General features: G+C 40.9%; 1 protein-coding gene across 1 annotated transcript in view; it reads left to right on the plus strand.

Annotated features, from left to right (window-relative positions):
• Positions 1–18,870, plus strand: part of man1a1 (mannosidase, alpha, class 1A, member 1) — a 464,837-nt gene extending 445,967 nt beyond the window's left edge. Inside the window, exons 11-12 of the mRNA XM_080192541.1 lie at positions 14,181–14,296; positions 17,579–18,870. Coding sequence (XP_080048667.1) covers positions 14,181–14,296; positions 17,579–17,705 — 243 coding nt within the window. The 3' untranslated portion in view covers positions 17,706–18,870. The remainder of the gene's footprint in view (positions 1–14,180; positions 14,297–17,578) is intronic.
• Positions 18,871–19,398: the final 528 nt, after the last annotated feature.

Here is a 19,398-nt window from a genome sequence, read left to right on the forward strand (position 1 = left end):
TGTGGAAAGAAATCGGAGCACCCGGAGGAAACCCATGCAGATACAGGGAGAACATGCAGACTCTGGATAGATAGTGACCCAAGCCAGAATTCAAACCCGGGTCACAGGCGCTGTGAGGCAGCAGTGCTAACCACTATGCCACCTAGTTAGAAAGGAGAGAAGATACCATTTATCAACAGGGGGTTAGGAGACCTGCCAGAGTGCGTCAAAGGCAGTGGAAACAGATAATACTAGAAGTCAATGCCAGGAATAGAGCCTAAGGATCTGAATGCATTGTCAGAAGAAGTTCAGTAACCTCACAGACATGGTCAAGTTCATTGAATCAAACCTGAACAATACATCCTACATGAGGCTACCCAGCAGCCTCAGCCACATCTAAGATCACCATACCCCTGTCACTCATCTCTGAACAATCTTTATCAATCATGGATCATACTAAACATTCATTTGCTTCACATCTACTATTACACACCTAGCACTGTTGCGAGCTTCACATCTACGTCTCACAGGTTGCACACACTGTTGACCATATCCAAAAGAGTATCTTAGCTCTCCGAAAGGGTACTCCATCTCTCCAAAGAACTCCCAACAGCTTTAGACCTTCTCCTACCAGATCTGAAGTACACATGTTGTGTTTTGGACATCATAGTGACAAAAAATTCAGTTTGGCCCAAGAGCGTGCACCTAACCAATGCATGTCATTCAGATTGTGGAGGAAACCAGAACATCCAGAGGAAATCCATGCAGACACAGGGAGAACGTGCAAACTCCACTCAGACAGTGATCCAAGCTGGGAATCAAATCCAGTCCCTGGCGCTGTGAGGCAGCAGTGCTAACCACTATGCTACCGTGCCGCCTTAGTTCTTGAAGGTTCCTTCATTTTCTGGGACCAAACTAGGTCTCCAGAAATCACTTTGATTCTTCTCAGTGTTCGTGCAGTCCTCCAAGGTATGAGATTTCATGGGGCCATTAAGCTAGCTTTTAACTAAATGACCCTCCACTGGTACTTGACATGATTGTGGACACTCCAGTTCAAGTGTGGGCATCACTGTGTTCTTGCTTGACACCTCCATTTCAGAGATACCTCTGATTTCTGTAACACTTTTGCTTGTGATGTATAGCTACTTTACAGTTCTTAGCAGATTGTGCGGAGTTTGCACGTTCTCCCTATGTCTGCATGAGTTTCCTCCGGGTGCTCCGGTTTCCTCCCACAGTCCGAAAGATGTGCTGATCAGGTGCGTTGGCCATGCTAAATTCTCCCTCAGTGTACCCAAACAGGCGAACAGACTAGGGGATTTTCACTTCATTGCAATGTTAATGTAAACCTTAACTTGTGATTAATAAATAAGCTTTATATTTCTTTGGCTTATGATTTCAGCAGCCTTTTTTCTTATCCTGCAAATTGGGCACAAATTCCTAAACTGTGCACCGAACCTAGTTTAAGCTGTGATGCAGTCACATTTCCTGTTTTGTACATGCTATGCAACACATTGTTGTTTGATGATGACCGTTGTTTTCATTTGTTTGACATTCACCTTTGAGCCCTATTCTGGCTCTTGTTGTTTAGTCGATGATAAACCATCAGTTGTCAGCTTTATGCTAACCTTGCAGTCATATTATCATTGGTGTATTATCAGTCCTCCATTCACCTCAAATGTCATTGTTGATTATCTGTCTCTACTTGAAGCTTGATTTAAATTACATATGCACATGCATTGCAGTAAACCATTCTAGAAATGATTCTTCTATTTTCTTTCGTTAAAACACTTTTGTATCCAATCCTGTCTTTCTGTCTCCCTGTTGTACCTCAAAACTGTTACCACCCTTAATTCTCAGTCCATCTTGGTTACATGAGTAGGGAAGTAGGCTCTTGCCAAAATTTAAAGGGTTAATTTGTTCCAGTTAATTAGTATGTCCTGAGAGAAAAGTTGTTTGGGGTAAGATTTTGAATGACAGTTCAACTTGAACACATTGATGCCTTCCACTGTCTTGAGTCACCCATCAAAAAAGATGCAGAGTCTACCAAAGAAATTTGGACTTGACCCTAAAACAGTCATGGTGCTGTGAACCCACTTGGAGTATGGAGTAACTGTAGCATCTTGATTCCAAAGAAAACTCATCAACTGAAAGCCATTGTATGGCCAGTGATAATGAATGGATCATCAACAAGAGTGATGAGGATCAAATAAGGGCATTTTGAAAGGAAAGGACTCAGGCAGATATTGTGTTTCGTCATGGATGACCAATTGGAGGAAGGAGTGAGTGCTTGAGAAAGCTGACATTCAGTGGAACTTGCTTGAGACAACCATATCAAGGGAACGCTCATGTTTTGGACACATGATGCAAACATGAGGGGAGTGCTGGGGAAAAGAGATCATGCAAGGAAAAAAAACCTAGAAAATGTGCACATGGAAAACTCAAGATGACATGGACGGCTAATAACAGAACATGGACTGTACTCTCCATGGGACAGGCAGAGGGGACAGCAAAAAATAGATATCAGTGGAGAAAGATTGCTCATAGAGTGGCTAACTCTTGAAATGAGCACAGATGAAACATGAGACTAGGAGATTGGGTGCATCAGGCCTGACAAAATGAAGATTTTGTCCATTGTTCTCTAGTGTAAAAGTACAGAAATATTTTTCCATTCGCTGAACCTGAAGCCCATGACCTTTTTTTGTGGATGCAATTTTACCACTTCGTCGTGTCCAGCAAACAGCGCGGGAACCTAGCATACAATGTTAAAAAAGCGATTGGTGCCTGGTGCTCAACGCTTTGCTATGTTTTCAGTCCCCCTCCAATGGCGCAAACTGCTTCACGACCAGAAAGCCGATTAGCATATTTAAATGTGCAGAGCCCATTCGGAACCCAACACATGGAATCTTCTGGCCTTTGGGTACAATACCACAACAGCAAGAATCAGTACTGCCGTCCACTAGCACAGACCTGGCACAATGGTCACGCCAGGTGCTTGAAGCCCATTGAAGCCTTCCAGGCAATTGGCAGCACGGCTGGGCAGTGCCCATTGGATAGTACCCACCTGGCGATGCCACCTTGGCACTAACGCTGCCCGAACTGCAGCCAACTCACCAGCATGTAAACCCCGCCTCCCCCCAACTCAGCACCAGTGCAAAACTCCCAACTCTCCAAAAAAAGTGACTTGAATATTGAAAGATTGTGATGTGGAGCACATCTGAGAAACCAATGCAGTTCACCAATTTTTCTCACTTTTGCATCTTTTAAAATACAGGGCAGAATTTTACCAAAACATTTTTGGTAAAATTATGCCCTGTATTTTAAAAGATGCAAAATCCATGTGGATGATTGGGTTGATCATGTCAAATTCACACTGCCATTTGGACTCATATCAGCCCCAGTGAGTTTCCTAACTGACTCTTAGTCATTGTACATTTCATTATGTAATTATTGCTTATCTAATATTGTTTTGAACCTTTGTAGTCTTTGTCTTGCTTGTTGTTTTTGTTAGAACTGCAGTACGTTTTACATCCCTAATACATAAGTAGACGCAGGAACATCAGAGCAGGAGTACGCCATTTAGTCCATTGAGCTTGCTCTGCCATTCAGTACAATTATAGTAATCATCTACTTAAATGCCTTCTTCATGCATTAACCCCAAATCTCTTCATTTCATTAGAATTTAGAAATCTGTCAATTCTGTTTTCAGCATATTCAGTGACTGACACATCACTGGGGTAGAAAATTCCAAAGATTCACAACCCTTTGTCTGATTAAATGAAAATTCTCCTCATCTCGGTCTGAAGTGGCTTTCCCCTTGAAATTGTGTTCCCTGGTTCTAGACTCCCCAGCCAGGGAAAGTATCTTGCCTGCATCTACCTTGCCTCACCCAGTTAAATATTTTGTGGCTTCAATGAGATCACCTCTCATTCTTCAAAACACTCGCGAATACAGGCCCAGTTTCCCCAATCTATCTTCATAGGACAGATAGGCCATCCTGGGATCAAGTGTCTGCTGAGCCTTTGTTATATACACTCCCTTTATGACACTAATATTTCTTCCTAAGGTAAGGGGATCAAAACTGCATGTAGTACTCCAGTTGCAGTTAACTAAGGTCCCCATTGAAGCAAACTTTTGCTACTCCTGTACAATATTAGAATCCTAGAATCTCTACAGTGCAGAAGGAGGCATTTGGCCCATCAAGCCTGCACCAATAACAATCCCACCCAGGCCCAATCCCTGTAATCTCACATATTCCTGCTAATTGTCCTGGCACTAAGGAGCAATTTATCATGACCAATCAACCTAACCCACACATCTTTGACAGGAAACTGGAGGAAATCCACACAGACACGGGGAGCATACAAACTCCACATACATCTACATTTTCTAATCTCTCACCATTTAAAAAATACTCTGCATATCTCTACCTCCTAACAAAGCGAGTAACCTCACCTTTTTTCTCATTATGTTCCATTTCCATATTCTTGTCCAGTCACTAAGACTGTCTAAATCACTTGAAGCCACTTTGCAGCTTCCTTACAATATACATTTCCACTTAGCTTTGTGTCATCTGCAAGTTTAGAAATATTACATTTGGACCCACATTCAAATCACTGATGTATATTGTGAACAGCTGGGGCCCAAGTACTGATCCTTGTGGTATCCCACTAGCCACAGCCTGCCAATCCGAGAATGACCCATTTATTCCTACTCTGTTTTCTGCTTGTTAAGCAACCTTTCATCTGTGTCAATATATTACGTCCTATCCCATTTGCTTTAATTATGTTAACCAGGTTCCTGTGGAGGACTTCATCAAAAGCAAAAATCCAAGAATAATTTGTTCACCAATTCCCCTTTGATGAATTCTGTGAGCAACAGCCTCAAAAAACTCACAACAGGTTAATCGCATTATTTCTCATTCATAACCCATGTTGACTGTGCCCAGTCAGATCATTGTTATCTAAGTGTCCAATTTAGCACGTCCTTTAGAATAGATTCCAGCCTTTTCCCTCATCCTGAGTAAGAATAAAAATTCTGTCGTTCCCTATCTTCTCTTTCCCTCCCGTCTTTAATAGTGGGTAACATTTGCTACCCTCCGATCTGCAGGAACCATTCCAGAATCTATAGAATTTTGGAAGATGGTCACCAAAGACCATTAGGTGGAGTTTTATGGCCCCGTTGTGGCAGGGGATGTAGCCTGAAAATGTTGCAAACTGTTCAAAACTCCATTGACTTCAGCAAGACTGGAAAATCCTGCTGGTGATACAAGCTTGAAAATTTCATCCACTTTCTTGGTGCAGACTCAATGGGCTGAAGGGCCTTTTCTGTGCTGTGTGACTATCTCCATAGCTTCCTTTCTCAACACTGTGTTGCAGAATATCAGGTCCTGGACATTTATCAGCCTCAAGTACAACATTTTTATTTACACTAATTTCCTTCAATTCCTCATTCTCCTTAGTCCTTGGGATCTTTAATTCGGGAAAATTTCTTGCATCTCCCTCCGTGAAGAGAACCACAAGTATAGATCATTGTGGAAGATGGTGAAATTTGAATTCAATAGAAATCTAGAAGTCTAATGGTGAACAGGAAACCATTGTCAATTATTGTAAAAAAACCCATCTGGTTCATTAATGCCCTTTAGGGAAGGAAATCTGTTGTCCTCGCTTCCTCTGGCCTATATGTGACTCCAGATCTACAACAATGTGGTTGATTCTTAAATGCCCTCAAGGATGAGCAGCGATTGCCATATCTCATAAACAAAAAAAGACTTCTCTGCCATTTGTCTATTCCTGATTATAAATACTCATGACTCTGCCTGTAATGGACCCACATTTGTCTAAGCCAAGCAATTCCTTTTTATGTGCCTACAGAAATTTAAGCTTTGTGCTACTTTACAGCCATTTTCCGTTCTCTCTTTCTTTATCATTTTCTTGGTCCTCCTTCAATATATTCTAAACTGCTCCCAATCCTCAGGTTGACTACTATTTGCGACAACTTTATAGATCTTTTCTTTTAATCTTATACAAGTCTTAACCTCCTTTGTTTGCCACAACTGACCGACTGACATTTTGGTTTTTGTATCTTGAAGGAATGTACAGTTTCTGTAAATTATGTAATAATTCTTGAAAGACTATGCATTGCCTATGCACCATCATACCATTTCACTGTGTCTTCCAAATCCACCGTAGCCAATTTTCTAATGGGTGATTGGCCAGGGGCGTGTGCCAGCCAAGCAGCCAACTATTCAATCATACATAGAACTTAGGACATAGAGCATAAAACAATACAGCACAGGATCAGGCCACAATATTGTGCTGAACATGACACCTAATCGCTTCTGCCTGCCCTTGGTCCATATCCGTCTATTCTTTGCATACTTATGTGCTAATTAAATGCTCTGATCGTATCTGTCTGCATCACCATTGCTGGCACCACATTCCAGATATCTCTCACTCTCTGGGTAAAAAACTTGACCCTCACATCTCCTTTGAACATCCCCCCCCTTCAGCTTAAGTACATGCCCCCTAGTATTAGACATTTCATCTCTTGGGGAAAAAAGTCTGATTGTTATGCCTCTCAGAATTTTATAGACTTCTATCAGATCTCACCTCAGCCTCTGCCACTCCAGAGAAAAGATCCCTAATTTGTCCAACCTTTCCTTATAGCTCCAACCTCATTGTCCAACCTTTCCTTATACCCTCTAATCTAGGCAGCTCCCTGGCAAACCTCTTTTACACCCCCTCCAAAGCCTCCATGTCCTTCCTGTAATGTGGCAACCATAATTGAACGCAGTACACTCAGTGCAGCTTAACCAAAGTTTTATAACGTTTTATCAGGTACCTGTGAAAGTTCCACTCTATGCTGAAGGATGAGCCTTATTTCACTAGAAACACATATGTTAGTCTGGAAGCAAGTGGCTATCCAAGGACAGAACACGTGCCCTGCTATTCTGCTTGCCATATTGTGCTGACAAACGCATTACTCATGCAATTACTTTACTTTCATCCTTGTCTTCTCCACTGTCAGGTCAGCAATGTTAAATTCTCCCATGATTAACCCATAACCTGTTCAATCGAGTAAGTACAGAATTGTGTAGTGTTGACAAACAAAAATTCAAGTGCAGTGAATGAGCTGTGCAGATTGCTGAGGTTACATTGTGAAAGCTGAATCTGCAACGGGTGAATGTTTTGGCTACACAAAAGCACTCTTTGCCTTAAACTCAGCATTCCTAGTATCTGCAGGTTAGTTCCCTTAAATGTTGTAGTACAATTTACATAGCATAAAAATGAAAAGTGCTGACCAAAGATCACTGCACATATAGCAAAATTTTCTCTGTAAAGTTATTCATTTAACTGATAATGTACAAATTTCTGTTATACTAAGGAGGATAAGATATGTTGGAACAGGAACAATAAACTATTGAAAATAGTAATAGGATTAAAGATCAGAGTGTTCACCCTGCTGGGTACACATATTGGGAAATTATAAATGCATTTTTCTGTCCTTATATTTTAATTCAATTTTGGGGAGCGGCCCTTAATTTTCTAATATGCATTCTTAGTAGGTCTCATTTCCTGCCAGGAGCATACATTTGTAAAATTGGCTCTCAGTTCTTCCTGTGGATATATTTGCACATCAAATTAACCAATCTCCTTAGGCCAGCTACAAGCTTTGTTTTTAGCTTATTAGGCAAAAGATAGTTGTGCTTTATCTGGAAGACATTTCTGCTTTTACATTCCAGTGCTGGGTATAAACAGGTGGGATGCTAAGTAAAACTCACTGCTCCAATGATACACCTTAGCTCAGAATAGCACCTGTTACACCAGCCTAATAGGAGACCCTTCGGGAACCCTGGATGACTTGGGATATTGAGGCCCTGATCAAGAAGAAGAAAGAGGCACATGACATGCATAGGCAGCTAGGATCAAGTGAATCTCTTTAAGAATATAGGGCGTGTAGGAGTAGAGTTAAGAGAGAAATCAGAAGGGCAAAAAGGTGACACAAAATTGTTTTGGCAGATAAGGCAGGGGAGAATCCAAACAGCTTCTACAAATACATAAAGGGCAAAAGAGTAACAAGGAAGAGAATAGGGTCTCTTAAGGATCAGCAAGATAATCTACATGTAGATCTACAAGAGATGGGTGAGATCCGAAATGAATATTTCTCATCAGTATTTACTGTTGAGAAAAGCATGGATGTTAGGGAACTTGGGGAAATAAATATTGATGTCTTCAGGAGTGTACATATTACGGAGGAGGGGATGCTGGAAGTCTTAAAGCGCATAAGAACATAAATAGGAGCAGGAGTAGGCCATCTAGCCCCTTGAGCCTGCCCCGCCATTCAATAAGATCATGGCTGATCTGTCGTGGCTCAGTTCCACTTACCCACCCTCTCTCCATAACCCTTAATCCCCTTGCCTATCAAAAATCTATCAACCCGCGTCTTAAAAATATTGAGCGAGACAGCCTCCACCACTTCAACGGGCAGAGAATTCCAGAGATTCACCACCCTTTGAGTGAAGAAGTTCCTCCTCAACTCCGTTCTAAACCACCCCCCCCTTTATCTTGAGGCTGTGCCCTCTAGTCCTACTGTCCTTTCTGAGTGGGAAGAGCCTCTCCACCTCTATCCTATCCATCCCATTCAACATCTTATACGTCTCAATGAGATCTCCCTTCATTCTTCTCAACTCTAACGAGTACAAGCCTAGTTTATTCAGCCTCTCCTCATAGTTCAACCCCCTCAACTCCGGAATCAGCCTAGTAAACCTCCTCTACACTCCCTCCAAGGCCAAAATATCCTTGCGTAACACAGTACTCCAGCTGCGGCCTCACCAGTGCCCTATAAAGCTGCAGCAAGACCTCCCTACTTTTATATTCAATCTCCCTCGCTATGAAGGCCAGCATCCCATTCGCCTTCCTGACCACCTGCAGGTTGGGTTTTTGCGACTCATGCACAAGGACCCCGAGGTCCCTCTGCACCGTCGCATGCTGCAGTTTTTCGCCACGTAAGTAATAGTCCTTCCTACCATTATTCCTACCAAAGTGGAGAACCTCACATTTCCCAACATTAAATTCCATTTGCCAGTTCCTGGCCCATTCGCCCAGCCTATCTAGATCCTTCTGCAGACTCTCCACACCCTCCGCGCAATTTGCCATTCCACCAATCTTGGTGTCATCAGCAAATTTCGACACCACACACCCGGTTCCCTCCTCCAGATCATCTATATAAATGGTGAATAGCTGAGGCCCCAGCACCGACCCCTGGGGCACTCCACTAGTCACCAACCGCCAATCCGAATAGCACCCATTGGCCCCCACTCTCTGCCTCCTATTTGACAACCAATCCTCTATCCACGCTAACACCCTACCCCCAACTCCATGCCCCCTGACCTTCTGTAATAACCTCTTGTGAGGCACCTTGTCAAACGCCTTCTGAAAATCAAGAAACACCACATCCACTGGCTCTCCTCTATCCACCGCCCCAGACACATCCTCATAGAACTCCAATAAATTTGTCAGACACAACTTACCCTTAACGAAACTGTGCTGCGTCTGCTCTACCAAACAATTCTCCTCAACATGCCTCACTATTTTCTCCTTGATCACGCATTCTAACATTTTTCCTACAACAGACGTTAAACTAACCGGCCTATAATTCCCCACCTTTTGCCTGCCACCCTTCTTAAACAACAGCGTAACATTAGCCGTTTTCCAATCTTCCGGCACTTCCCCGGAATCCAGCGACGTTTGGAAAATAATCACCAAGGCATCCACTATCACCTCTGCCATTTCCTTCAGAACCCTTGGATGCATTCCATCCAGTCCTGGGGACTTGTCCACAATCAGTCCCTCCAGTCTATTGAGCACCGCCTCTCTAGTAACAATAATGTCACTCAGGCCCTCCACTCCTACCATCTTTCCATCGCTAACACCCGGCAAATTATTCACGTCCTCCTCCGTGAAGACCGAAACAAAAAAGTTATTCAGGGCCTCAGCCATTTCCCCATCCCCTACCACTAAGTCCCCCCTCTCATCCTCTAAGGGTCCAACGTTCACCCTAGCCAGCCTCTTCCTTTTTATATATTTATAAAAACTCTTGCTATCCTTTTTTATATTAAGCGCTAGCCCAGCTTCATAGTTTATCCTACCCTTTTTTTTATCAACTTCTTTGTCATTCTTTGTTGACATTTAAACCTCTCCCAATCCTCTTCTCGCCCACTACTCTTAGCTACTCTAAACGCATTCACTTTTAATTTAACACTTTCCTTCACCACCTTCGTTATCCACGGCTGATTATCTCTCCTCCTACAATCCTTTTTAACCATCGGAATAAATTTCTGCTGAGCACCAAGAAAGATCTCCTTAAAGATCCTCCACTGTTCCTCAGCAGGCCTACCTTCCAACGCACTCCCCCAATCAACATTCGCCAATTCCTCTCTCATCCTACCATACTCCCCTCTGTTCAAACAAAGGACACATGTCCAGGAACCCACTTTCTCCTCCTCCATCTGCATCAGAAACTCCACCATACAATGATCACTCTTCCCAAGAGGATCCTTCACCACAGGTTCCCTAATTCTACCCGCCTCATTACATAACAGCATCAAGGTAGATAAATCTGCGGACCTGATGAGGTGTATCCCAGGACATTGTGGGAGGCTAGGGAGGAAATTGCGGGTCCCCGAGCCAAGATATTTAAATCATAGTCACAGATGAGCTGCCTGAAGATTAGAGAGTGGCAAATGTTGTGCCTTTGATTAAAAAGGGCTGCAGGGAAAAGGCTGGGAACTACAGACCAGTGAGCCTCACATCTGTGGTGGGAAAATTGTTGAAAGGTATTTTGAGAGACAGGATCTACAAGCATTTAGAGACGTGAGGACTGATTTGGGACAGTCAGCATGGCTTTGAGAGTGGAAAATCATGTCTCACAAATTTAATTGAGATTTTTGAGGAGGTAACCAGAAAGGTAGATGAGGGCAGTGCAGCTGATGTTGTCTGCGTGGACTTTAGTAAGGCCTTTGACAAGGTACCACATGATAGGTTGTTGCATAAAGTTAAATCTCACAGGATCCAGGGTGGAGTATCTAATTGGATACAAAATTGGCTTCTTGAATGAAGCCAGAGGGTGGTTGTAGAGAGTTGTTTTTCAAACTGGAGGCCTGTGACCAGCGGTGTTCCTCGGGGATCAGTGCTGGGTCCACTGTTATTTTTCATTTATGTTAATGATTTGGATGAGAATATAGGGGGTATGGTTAGTAAGTTTGCAGATGACACCAGGTTTGGTGGCATGATGGACAGTGAGGAACGTTATCTCCAATTGCAGCAGGATCTTGATCAATTGGGCCAGTGTGCTGACGAATGGCAGATGGAGTTTAATTTAGACAAGTGCGAGATGATGCATTTTGGTAGATTGAACCAGAGTAGGACTTACTCAGTTAATGGTAGGGGAGAATTACAGAACAAAGAGATCTAGGAGCATATGTTCATAGCTCCTTGAAAGTGGAGTCATGGTGGACAGAGTGGTGAAGGCGGCATTCGGCTTGGTTTCATCGGTCAGAACATTGAATACAGGAGTTGGAGCATCTTGTTGAAGTTGTACAAGACATTGGTAAGGCCACACTTGGAATACTGTGTGCAATTTTGGTCACCCTACTATAGAAAAGATATTATTAAACTAGAAAGAGTGCAGAAAAGATGTACTTGGATGCTACTGGGACTTGATGGATTGAGTTATATGGAGAGGCTGAATAGACTGGGACTTTTTTCTCTGGAGTGTAGGAGGCTGAGGGGTGACCTTATAGAGGTTTATAAAATAATGAGGGGCACAGACAAGGTAGATAGTCAATATACTTCCCCAAAGGTAGGGGAATCTAAAACTAGAGGGCATAGGTTTAAGGTGAGAGGGGAGAGATACAAAAGTATCCAGATGGGCAATTTTTTCCACACATAGGGTGGGGAGTGTCTGGAACAAGCTGCCAGAGGTTGTCGTAGAGGTAGGTACAATTTTATCTTTTAAAAAGCATTTAGATAGTTACATGACTACAACGGGTATAGAGGGATATGGGTCAAATGTGGGCAGTTGGGATTAGTTTAGGGGTTTTAAAAAAAGTGGCATGAACAAGTTGAGCCAAAGGGCTTGTTTCCATGCTGTAAACCTCTATGACTAATTGTTTTAATTTCTCACACTTACAACCATTGGAATCTACTTCACTTGAGTTGACAAGTCAGCCCAGAATCATGCGTAGCCTTGTGCCGTTGTCCTTTAGCACTAGGGTTGAATTTGGGCTCATGTCAGGTAGAGAGGCACCCTTCATTCGACAATCTTGGATGCATTCAATCCCTGGAAAATAACTATGTTTTAGCACACATTTTTATTTACTTCCCTCCAATAATCAGTTTAGTTTTGGCTTAAGCAAGCGAATTTTTATCCATATCTTCGAGTATGAAGGCACTAATTTTTGTCAGAAAAATAGCCAAGTAGTCCTGCATGAATTCAGTTTTAAAGTAAGTATTTTATTAGGTATTGCATGAATCAAAATGAAGTGTTACAAAGTATTCAGAACATAGGAAACAGGCTATGTGGCACGCAGTTTCTATGTTTCATACGCACCACGTTCCCACCATTCTTCATCTAACGCCATCAATACATCTTTCTCTTCCTTTCTCCTGTATCTTTTATCTAGATTCCCTTTAAATATATAAATGCAATTTTCCTCATGTTTTGATCAATTTAGTTATAATGCAATGAATTGATATGGTTTTACATAGAGAAAATCTATTTTGCTGCAAGTAGCACATTAACATGGTTAACTTGGGTGTTGTGAGTTTTCAGCATGTTAGAGATTTCTGGTATTAAAAAGAACAAAGAAAATTGCAGTACAGGAACAGGCCCTTCAGCCCTCCAAGCCTGCACTGACCATGCTGCCCGATTTAACTAAAACCCAGGGACCATTTCTGTCTATTCCCATCGTATTCTTATACTTGTCAAGACGCCCCTTAAAAGTCACTATCACATCCACTTCCAGTACCTCCCCGGCATTGACTTCCAGGCACCACTACTCTCTGTGTAAAAAAAAAAAACTGCCTCGTACATCTCCTTTAAACCTTGCCCCTCGTACCTTAAACCTATGCCCCTTAGTAATTGACTCTTCCACTCTGGGAAAAAGCTTCTGACTATCCACTCTGTTCATGCCTCTCATAATCTTGTAGACTTCTATCAGATCGCCCCTCAACCTCCATCGCTCCAGTGAGAACAAACCAAGTTTCTTCAACCTCTCCTCATAGCTAATGACCTCCATACTAGATAACATCCTGGTAAATCTTACCTGTATTGTCTCCAAAGCCTCCACATCCTTCTGGTAGTGCAGCAACCAGAATTGAACATTATGTTCTAAGTGTAGCCTAACTAAGGTTCTATAAAACTGCAAAATGACTTGCCGATTTTTAAACTCAATACCCCGGCCGATGAAGGCAAGCATGCCCTCTGTCTTCTTGATAACCTTCGCCTGCATTGCCACTTTCAGTGACCTGTGTACCTATACACAGTTTATTAATACTCTTAAGGGTTCTGCCATTTACTGTATATTTCCTATCTATATTAGACTTTCCAAAATGCATTACCTCACATTTGTCCGGATTAAACTCCATCTGCCATCTCTTCGCCCAAATCTCCAACTGATGATCTATATCCTGCTGTATTCTCTGATGGTCCTTGTTGCTATCCACAAATCCATCAATTCTTGTGTCTTCCGCAAACTTACTATTCATTCCAGTTACATTTTCCTCCAAAATCATTTATATGTATTACAAACAGCAAAGGTCCCAGCACTGATTCCTGAGGAACACCACTTGTCACAACTCTCCATTCAGAAATGCACCCTTCCACTGCTATCCTCTGTCTTCTATGACCAAGCTAGTTTTATATCCACCTTGCCAACTCACCTTTGATCCCATGCGACTTCACCTTCTGCACCAGTCTGCCATGAGGGACCTTGTCAAAGGCCTTACTGAAGTCTATGTAGACAACATCCACTGCCCCACCCTCATCAATCACCTTTGTCACTTCCTCAAAAAAACCCAATCAAGTTCGTGAGACACATTTGTGAGAACGTTGAATCTGATGATGTATTGTTTGTTGTCGATCTGATACAGTAATTTATTAGCAAAGGAGTCATCAATTATATCATATTCTTTGTAAACTAGGCACTGGAGAAGACCTGCAGAGTAGCTGCTGGATATTCTGGGATTAGAGATGTTTATTCCAGCCAACCAACTCATGATGATGTGCAGCAGAGCTTCTTTCTGGCAGAAACTCTGAAGTAAGTACCAAAGTAGAAGAAAACATATTGATTTAGTGCCACTTGTCTAAAGTGTCCATAAGTACCATTTATAGCACTGGCGCACATATATGGATGATGTATTTTAGTAGAAGTGTGTGTGACCATAGCTTCATATGAATAAGATCCAGAAAGGGGGTAGATAATCTTTGAAATAAACGATTTTGGGCCAAGAACAAATCTCCAGTCCTAGCCAAGGATTTCCATTCGAAAGTCAAAATGTGAAAAGAATGACCTTTATAGAGGTCATATAAGTTAACTTCTAAAATGTCAGATAACTATTCTAGCCTGAATTCTAAACATAACCCTTACAAGAAGCATAATATATATTTCATCCAACATTTATATATGCATGACCAAAAATCTAGAATGAAGTTGGTGAGCACAAAATAACATGAATGGAGTTAACACATAGCACGGAACCCAAGCCTGACAGGAAAGGCCTGTAGATCTCTTGATAAAATAAATCTCTTGGAATGTGCAAGTATAGAAACATAGAACCCTACAGCGCAGAAAGAGGCCCTTCGGCCCATTGAGTCTGCACCGAACACAATCCCCCCCCATATCCCTACAAATTATACCCACTAATGCCTCTAACCTGCGCATCCCTGGAACTAAGGGGCAATTTCTTCGCGTGGCCAATCAACCTAACCCGCACATCTTTGGACTGTGGGAGGAAACCAGAGTACCCAGAGGAAACCCACGCAGACACGAGGAGAATGTGCAAACTCCACACAGACAGTGACCCGAGCCGTGAATCAAACCCAGGACCCTGGAGCTGTGAATCAGCAGTGCTAACCACTGTGCTACTGTGCCACACAGTGGAGATCAGGATGGAGATCAGGGTCATATGTAACAAAAACAGTGCAATTATCATAGAGTTTCGTTTTCATATACGCTGGGTCACACCTAGCACTTCTGAGCATGTATACGTACGTGCAACGTTGTGCAGTGAAACCTAATAATTAGGAAACAAAGACTGAATTTTCTATATTATTTTAAATACGATGGAAATGTATTAGTGGTGGATGGGAATAGAGTTGGGAAGATGAAAAAACATGAAGGAATTACCAAAGGATACATCAAGTATAGTATTCAGAGCTATTCTTTCAACAAACAAAGCACCGAAGCATGAGAGCAAAAAAAGTTATAATTGACATTTTACCATTTGTGCATAGCATCTCCAATAACGTGAACATTTACTGGTCTATACTTGTATGTGGCCCTTCAATAAAATATTGACAGCCCAAAGAAAAACAAACTTATGGACATTAATTTGAACTACATAATTCAAAGCAGTGAATAACAAGATGTACAACCAGCTAGTTCTTTCAGATCCAGGATTTGGGAATACCATGTGTGTAGAAAAAGACTAGTGCGAAGATTTAAATTTGAGGTTTTTATTCTGAAATGGTCCAAGAGACGGACTAAGTGGTTGTACCATACTTCCTTTGCAGTTCCCTACAGTGTAAGCTGCCAGAATCTCTGTCCTGCTGTCCAGTGGTTGTAGATTTCAAAGCCAGAGTGGAGCAGATACTTGCAGAAGGTTTTGAAATAATGTCTGTCAATAAAGATTTCCTTTGTCTATAAGCAAGTAGAAGATTGAACTTGCCCTTAATTTCTTTTTCTTCCACCCCCCACTCCACCCCCAAACACTATTTTGGACACTTGTTTAAATAGAGTTTAACTGAAATATTAGTAAACAAGAGAGTAATCTATTTGCATCTCAGTACATCCATTTTATTGCTACTTTAAATCCTGATCTCATGGATGGAAGAAAAACTTGAATTCATATTGCATCTTCAGTGATTTCAGGATGCCCCAAATTGCTTTGCATCCAATTAAAATCTTTTGAAGTCATTTCCTAAATTGGTTCATTCATGAGAAACCAAAGGAGGAGTATAGAATAAACACAAAAAAAAGTCCATGAACAAAAGTGCTAAGTTTTGGTTATGAAGAAATGATTTTATTTCTTTGTAGTAGACAAGAATGCAGTTTTTTTAAAGCAAATTGGAATAAACACTTAAATATCTGAACACAGTAGTGTTTTTCTGTAAAATGAGATTTAAACCATTCAGTATTAAGTTCCCATTAATAGGGTTGGATACATTTCAACAATTTTTCAAGTGATTCACCTGAATGTCAACAATCGAATTTGTGCCTGTCTACATACTTGATGAAGGTATGCTTTGATTTGTCGTCTTTTGCTAAAAAAAGGTTTGTATCTCTCAAAATCATCTGCTGCAGGATTGTGTGCAGCTGCCATTTTGATGTGAATATGTTAAAACTGATGAAAAAGAAAATTAATATTTGCTAAAGGTAGCATTTGATTCAAAAGCTTGCATCACAAATTTCATTTTTGAAAAATTAGTGGCAAATCTAGATCCAAGTTGGACTTGCATGGAACAGCATTGTTCAGAGTTTTGGAGAATCTAAAGTTTTACATATTGTTGCAATCTCCTTAGAGACCAATTCTTAGCACCTGATGTTTTACTTCAATTAATTTCCTTTCCCAGTCTGGTAACCTTAAATCTCAGAACTGTTATTCACACTGAGCTTTTGTCCCTTGGAGTTAGTTGTTCCACCATAAGTTAGGTGAAGCTTCCAGCTTCATTTTAACTCCTCATGAATTTAATCTTTTCAATCTGAGTGTGAAATCCTACCATCATTGCTGATTAGTGAACTACAGCATCTTGTTGCCTGTAAGTGCTGTGCTTTCCTTCTCCAGGATTCTGGCAGGCTAACCTTGTCTGAGAGTTTTCAGGGTATCTTGCACCCTTCCTCTCTCAAGACCATCTCCATTGCTACATGAATCATAGGCCTTGTATCCGGGTTGAAATGCAGCTTAAATATCCTTAAGACCCTGACTCTCTTACCTTGGAAGTTACTGGACAGCTTGAGGCACAACTGTATACAACCCCAACATTCTCAACACTTTCCTGCGTCTTTGGAGATTCACAGTCTATCAGCTGTTGGCACACAGGTTGCTGTCACTGTCTCCAAATCTAAACACCTTGCACCTCCTTCCCAGTAAAACAATCTGGGCTCCCTCTTAATCTCTAAAATAAATCACCCAGGCTTGGTCACAGGCAGACTTCAGAACAGGTCACATGGCCCCATTCATTTTACTTTTACTTGAAGACATAGTCCTCAAATTTGACCATCTTATAAGTCTTGATATTGTAACAACAACATTAAAATCACTGGGTTCACATGTTACCTTTCTCATCTGTTTTAGTATGATCTCTTGTTGCTTGCCTCCAGGTATCTTTATTTGATGTTCTCTGATGATGACCTCCTTCCACTGGACCACTGGATCTTCAACAGTGAAGCGCATCCATTGCCAATTATTCGCAAAGATCACCAACCTGTTGAGAAAAAAACAGAGTAGCGCAAATGTTTTGGACCTTTTGAATAGTATCCATTGAATAGTAAAATATTATTTTAATCCAAATGTGCGTGCTGTAAAACAAAGCAAAATAACTTGTAATATGCAACATGCATGCTGCCATAAAATTAATATGAGGCTGCAGGAAATGGACTGCAACAATCTTAACCACCTCTGTGAGGAGATGTCTGCTTTGAGCTGCGATTTTTGCCATGTTGCAAAAAAGCCATAATAATTAATTGAATATCCAGAGATTTATTTACAAGGAACTTTTTTTTCCTTTTGTTTGTTGTTAAGCCACGCATTTATATAAAAACAAGAGACTTTCTATGCGGGGTCATTTCTATTCTGATTTCATTGAATTCTATAAATTGAGAGCTTAGCATAAATGCTATATTACATTTGTTTTATATTTTATATGGCGCTGATGAATGTCAATGCGCTAGATAGATAAAACATCGACATTTTTTATTTCTAGTAACTTGTTTAAGATCTGAAGATGAGGAAATCAAAAATGCTGTAAGAGATGGAAGTAATGTATTGCTGAAGACATGGAATAGACCCAAAAGACAAATATTGCACTTGACATAGATCTTCTGAAATAAGTCAGGTATTGAATATGTGAATCAATTTCAACTCTTCTGTATTTTATGATTTATTTTCTACACTTGATTTATTTTGCGTACTTCTGCAAATTAAAACATTCCCTTTATACAAAGTACATATAGGTCTCTAATGTTGTAAATTGTTTGTGTCTACTTCAACAAAAATAAAATAATATTTTTATGTACGTTTTCTAAAGTGATGAATATAAAATGTGTGGGAATAGATGCATTATCTAAAGAATTGGTATTTTAATTACTGTACAATTTTCAACCATTGTGGGCAGGATGCTTAAAGTGTTTACTTTTTTCTTCTGACATTTGCTGTGCAGATAAAATCTCACCAGTGAAAATATGCTGGTTGACAGGGATCCAAGATCATTAATTATCTCAAGTATGACTAGAAACTCAGTTGAAATTCTTTGGCAGTTGCTGTTGGCATTGTGTGTGTGTGGTTTGGGAATCTTTGATATCAGTTTATACATACTCTGTGGTCACAATTCTCAAAGATGGTTTGTACATTCCTTCCTGGACACATTCTATAAAAAATAAAATTGAAGAAAAGACATTTGTGTTGTGTTTGTGTACTGTAATAGGACATAAGACTGGTAAAGAACTGTAGGGAGTTTGTTGCTCTGTATTAAATATAATTGCAGTAACAGCTGTATTTAGATCAAGCTTTTAACATCAATAGCATTCCGAGGTTCTACATAAGATGAGAAAAAATGGATTCTGAACTAAAGGAAGGATTAAAAAGGGGTGACCAAAAGCTTGGTTGAAGAGGTCAGCTTTAAGGAGGATAATCAAAGGGAAGATTAGAAAAGAAATTCCAGATTATTCTATCGAAGGATCATTTAGATCCAAAATGTTAACTCTGTTTCTCTCCGCAGATGCTGCCGGACCTGCTGATTTTATCCAGCATTTTCTGTTTTTAATTTTAGATTGTGGTGACTAAGTGTTTAATGGCATGGCTGCCAATGGTGGGCAAAGGGCGAATGAGTTGCACAAGAACTGCAATCAGAGGAATATATGGCATTTAATCAGCTAGAGCTCAGTTTGGGATTTGGGAGCAGAAGTGGCAGAACAAAGACAGA

The sequence above is a fragment of the Carcharhinus amblyrhynchos genome, chromosome 7, assembly GCF_965287045.1.
Source record: "Carcharhinus amblyrhynchos chromosome 7, sCarAmb.v2.hapA, whole genome shotgun sequence".
NCBI lineage: Eukaryota > Metazoa > Chordata > Chondrichthyes > Carcharhiniformes > Carcharhinidae > Carcharhinus > Carcharhinus amblyrhynchos.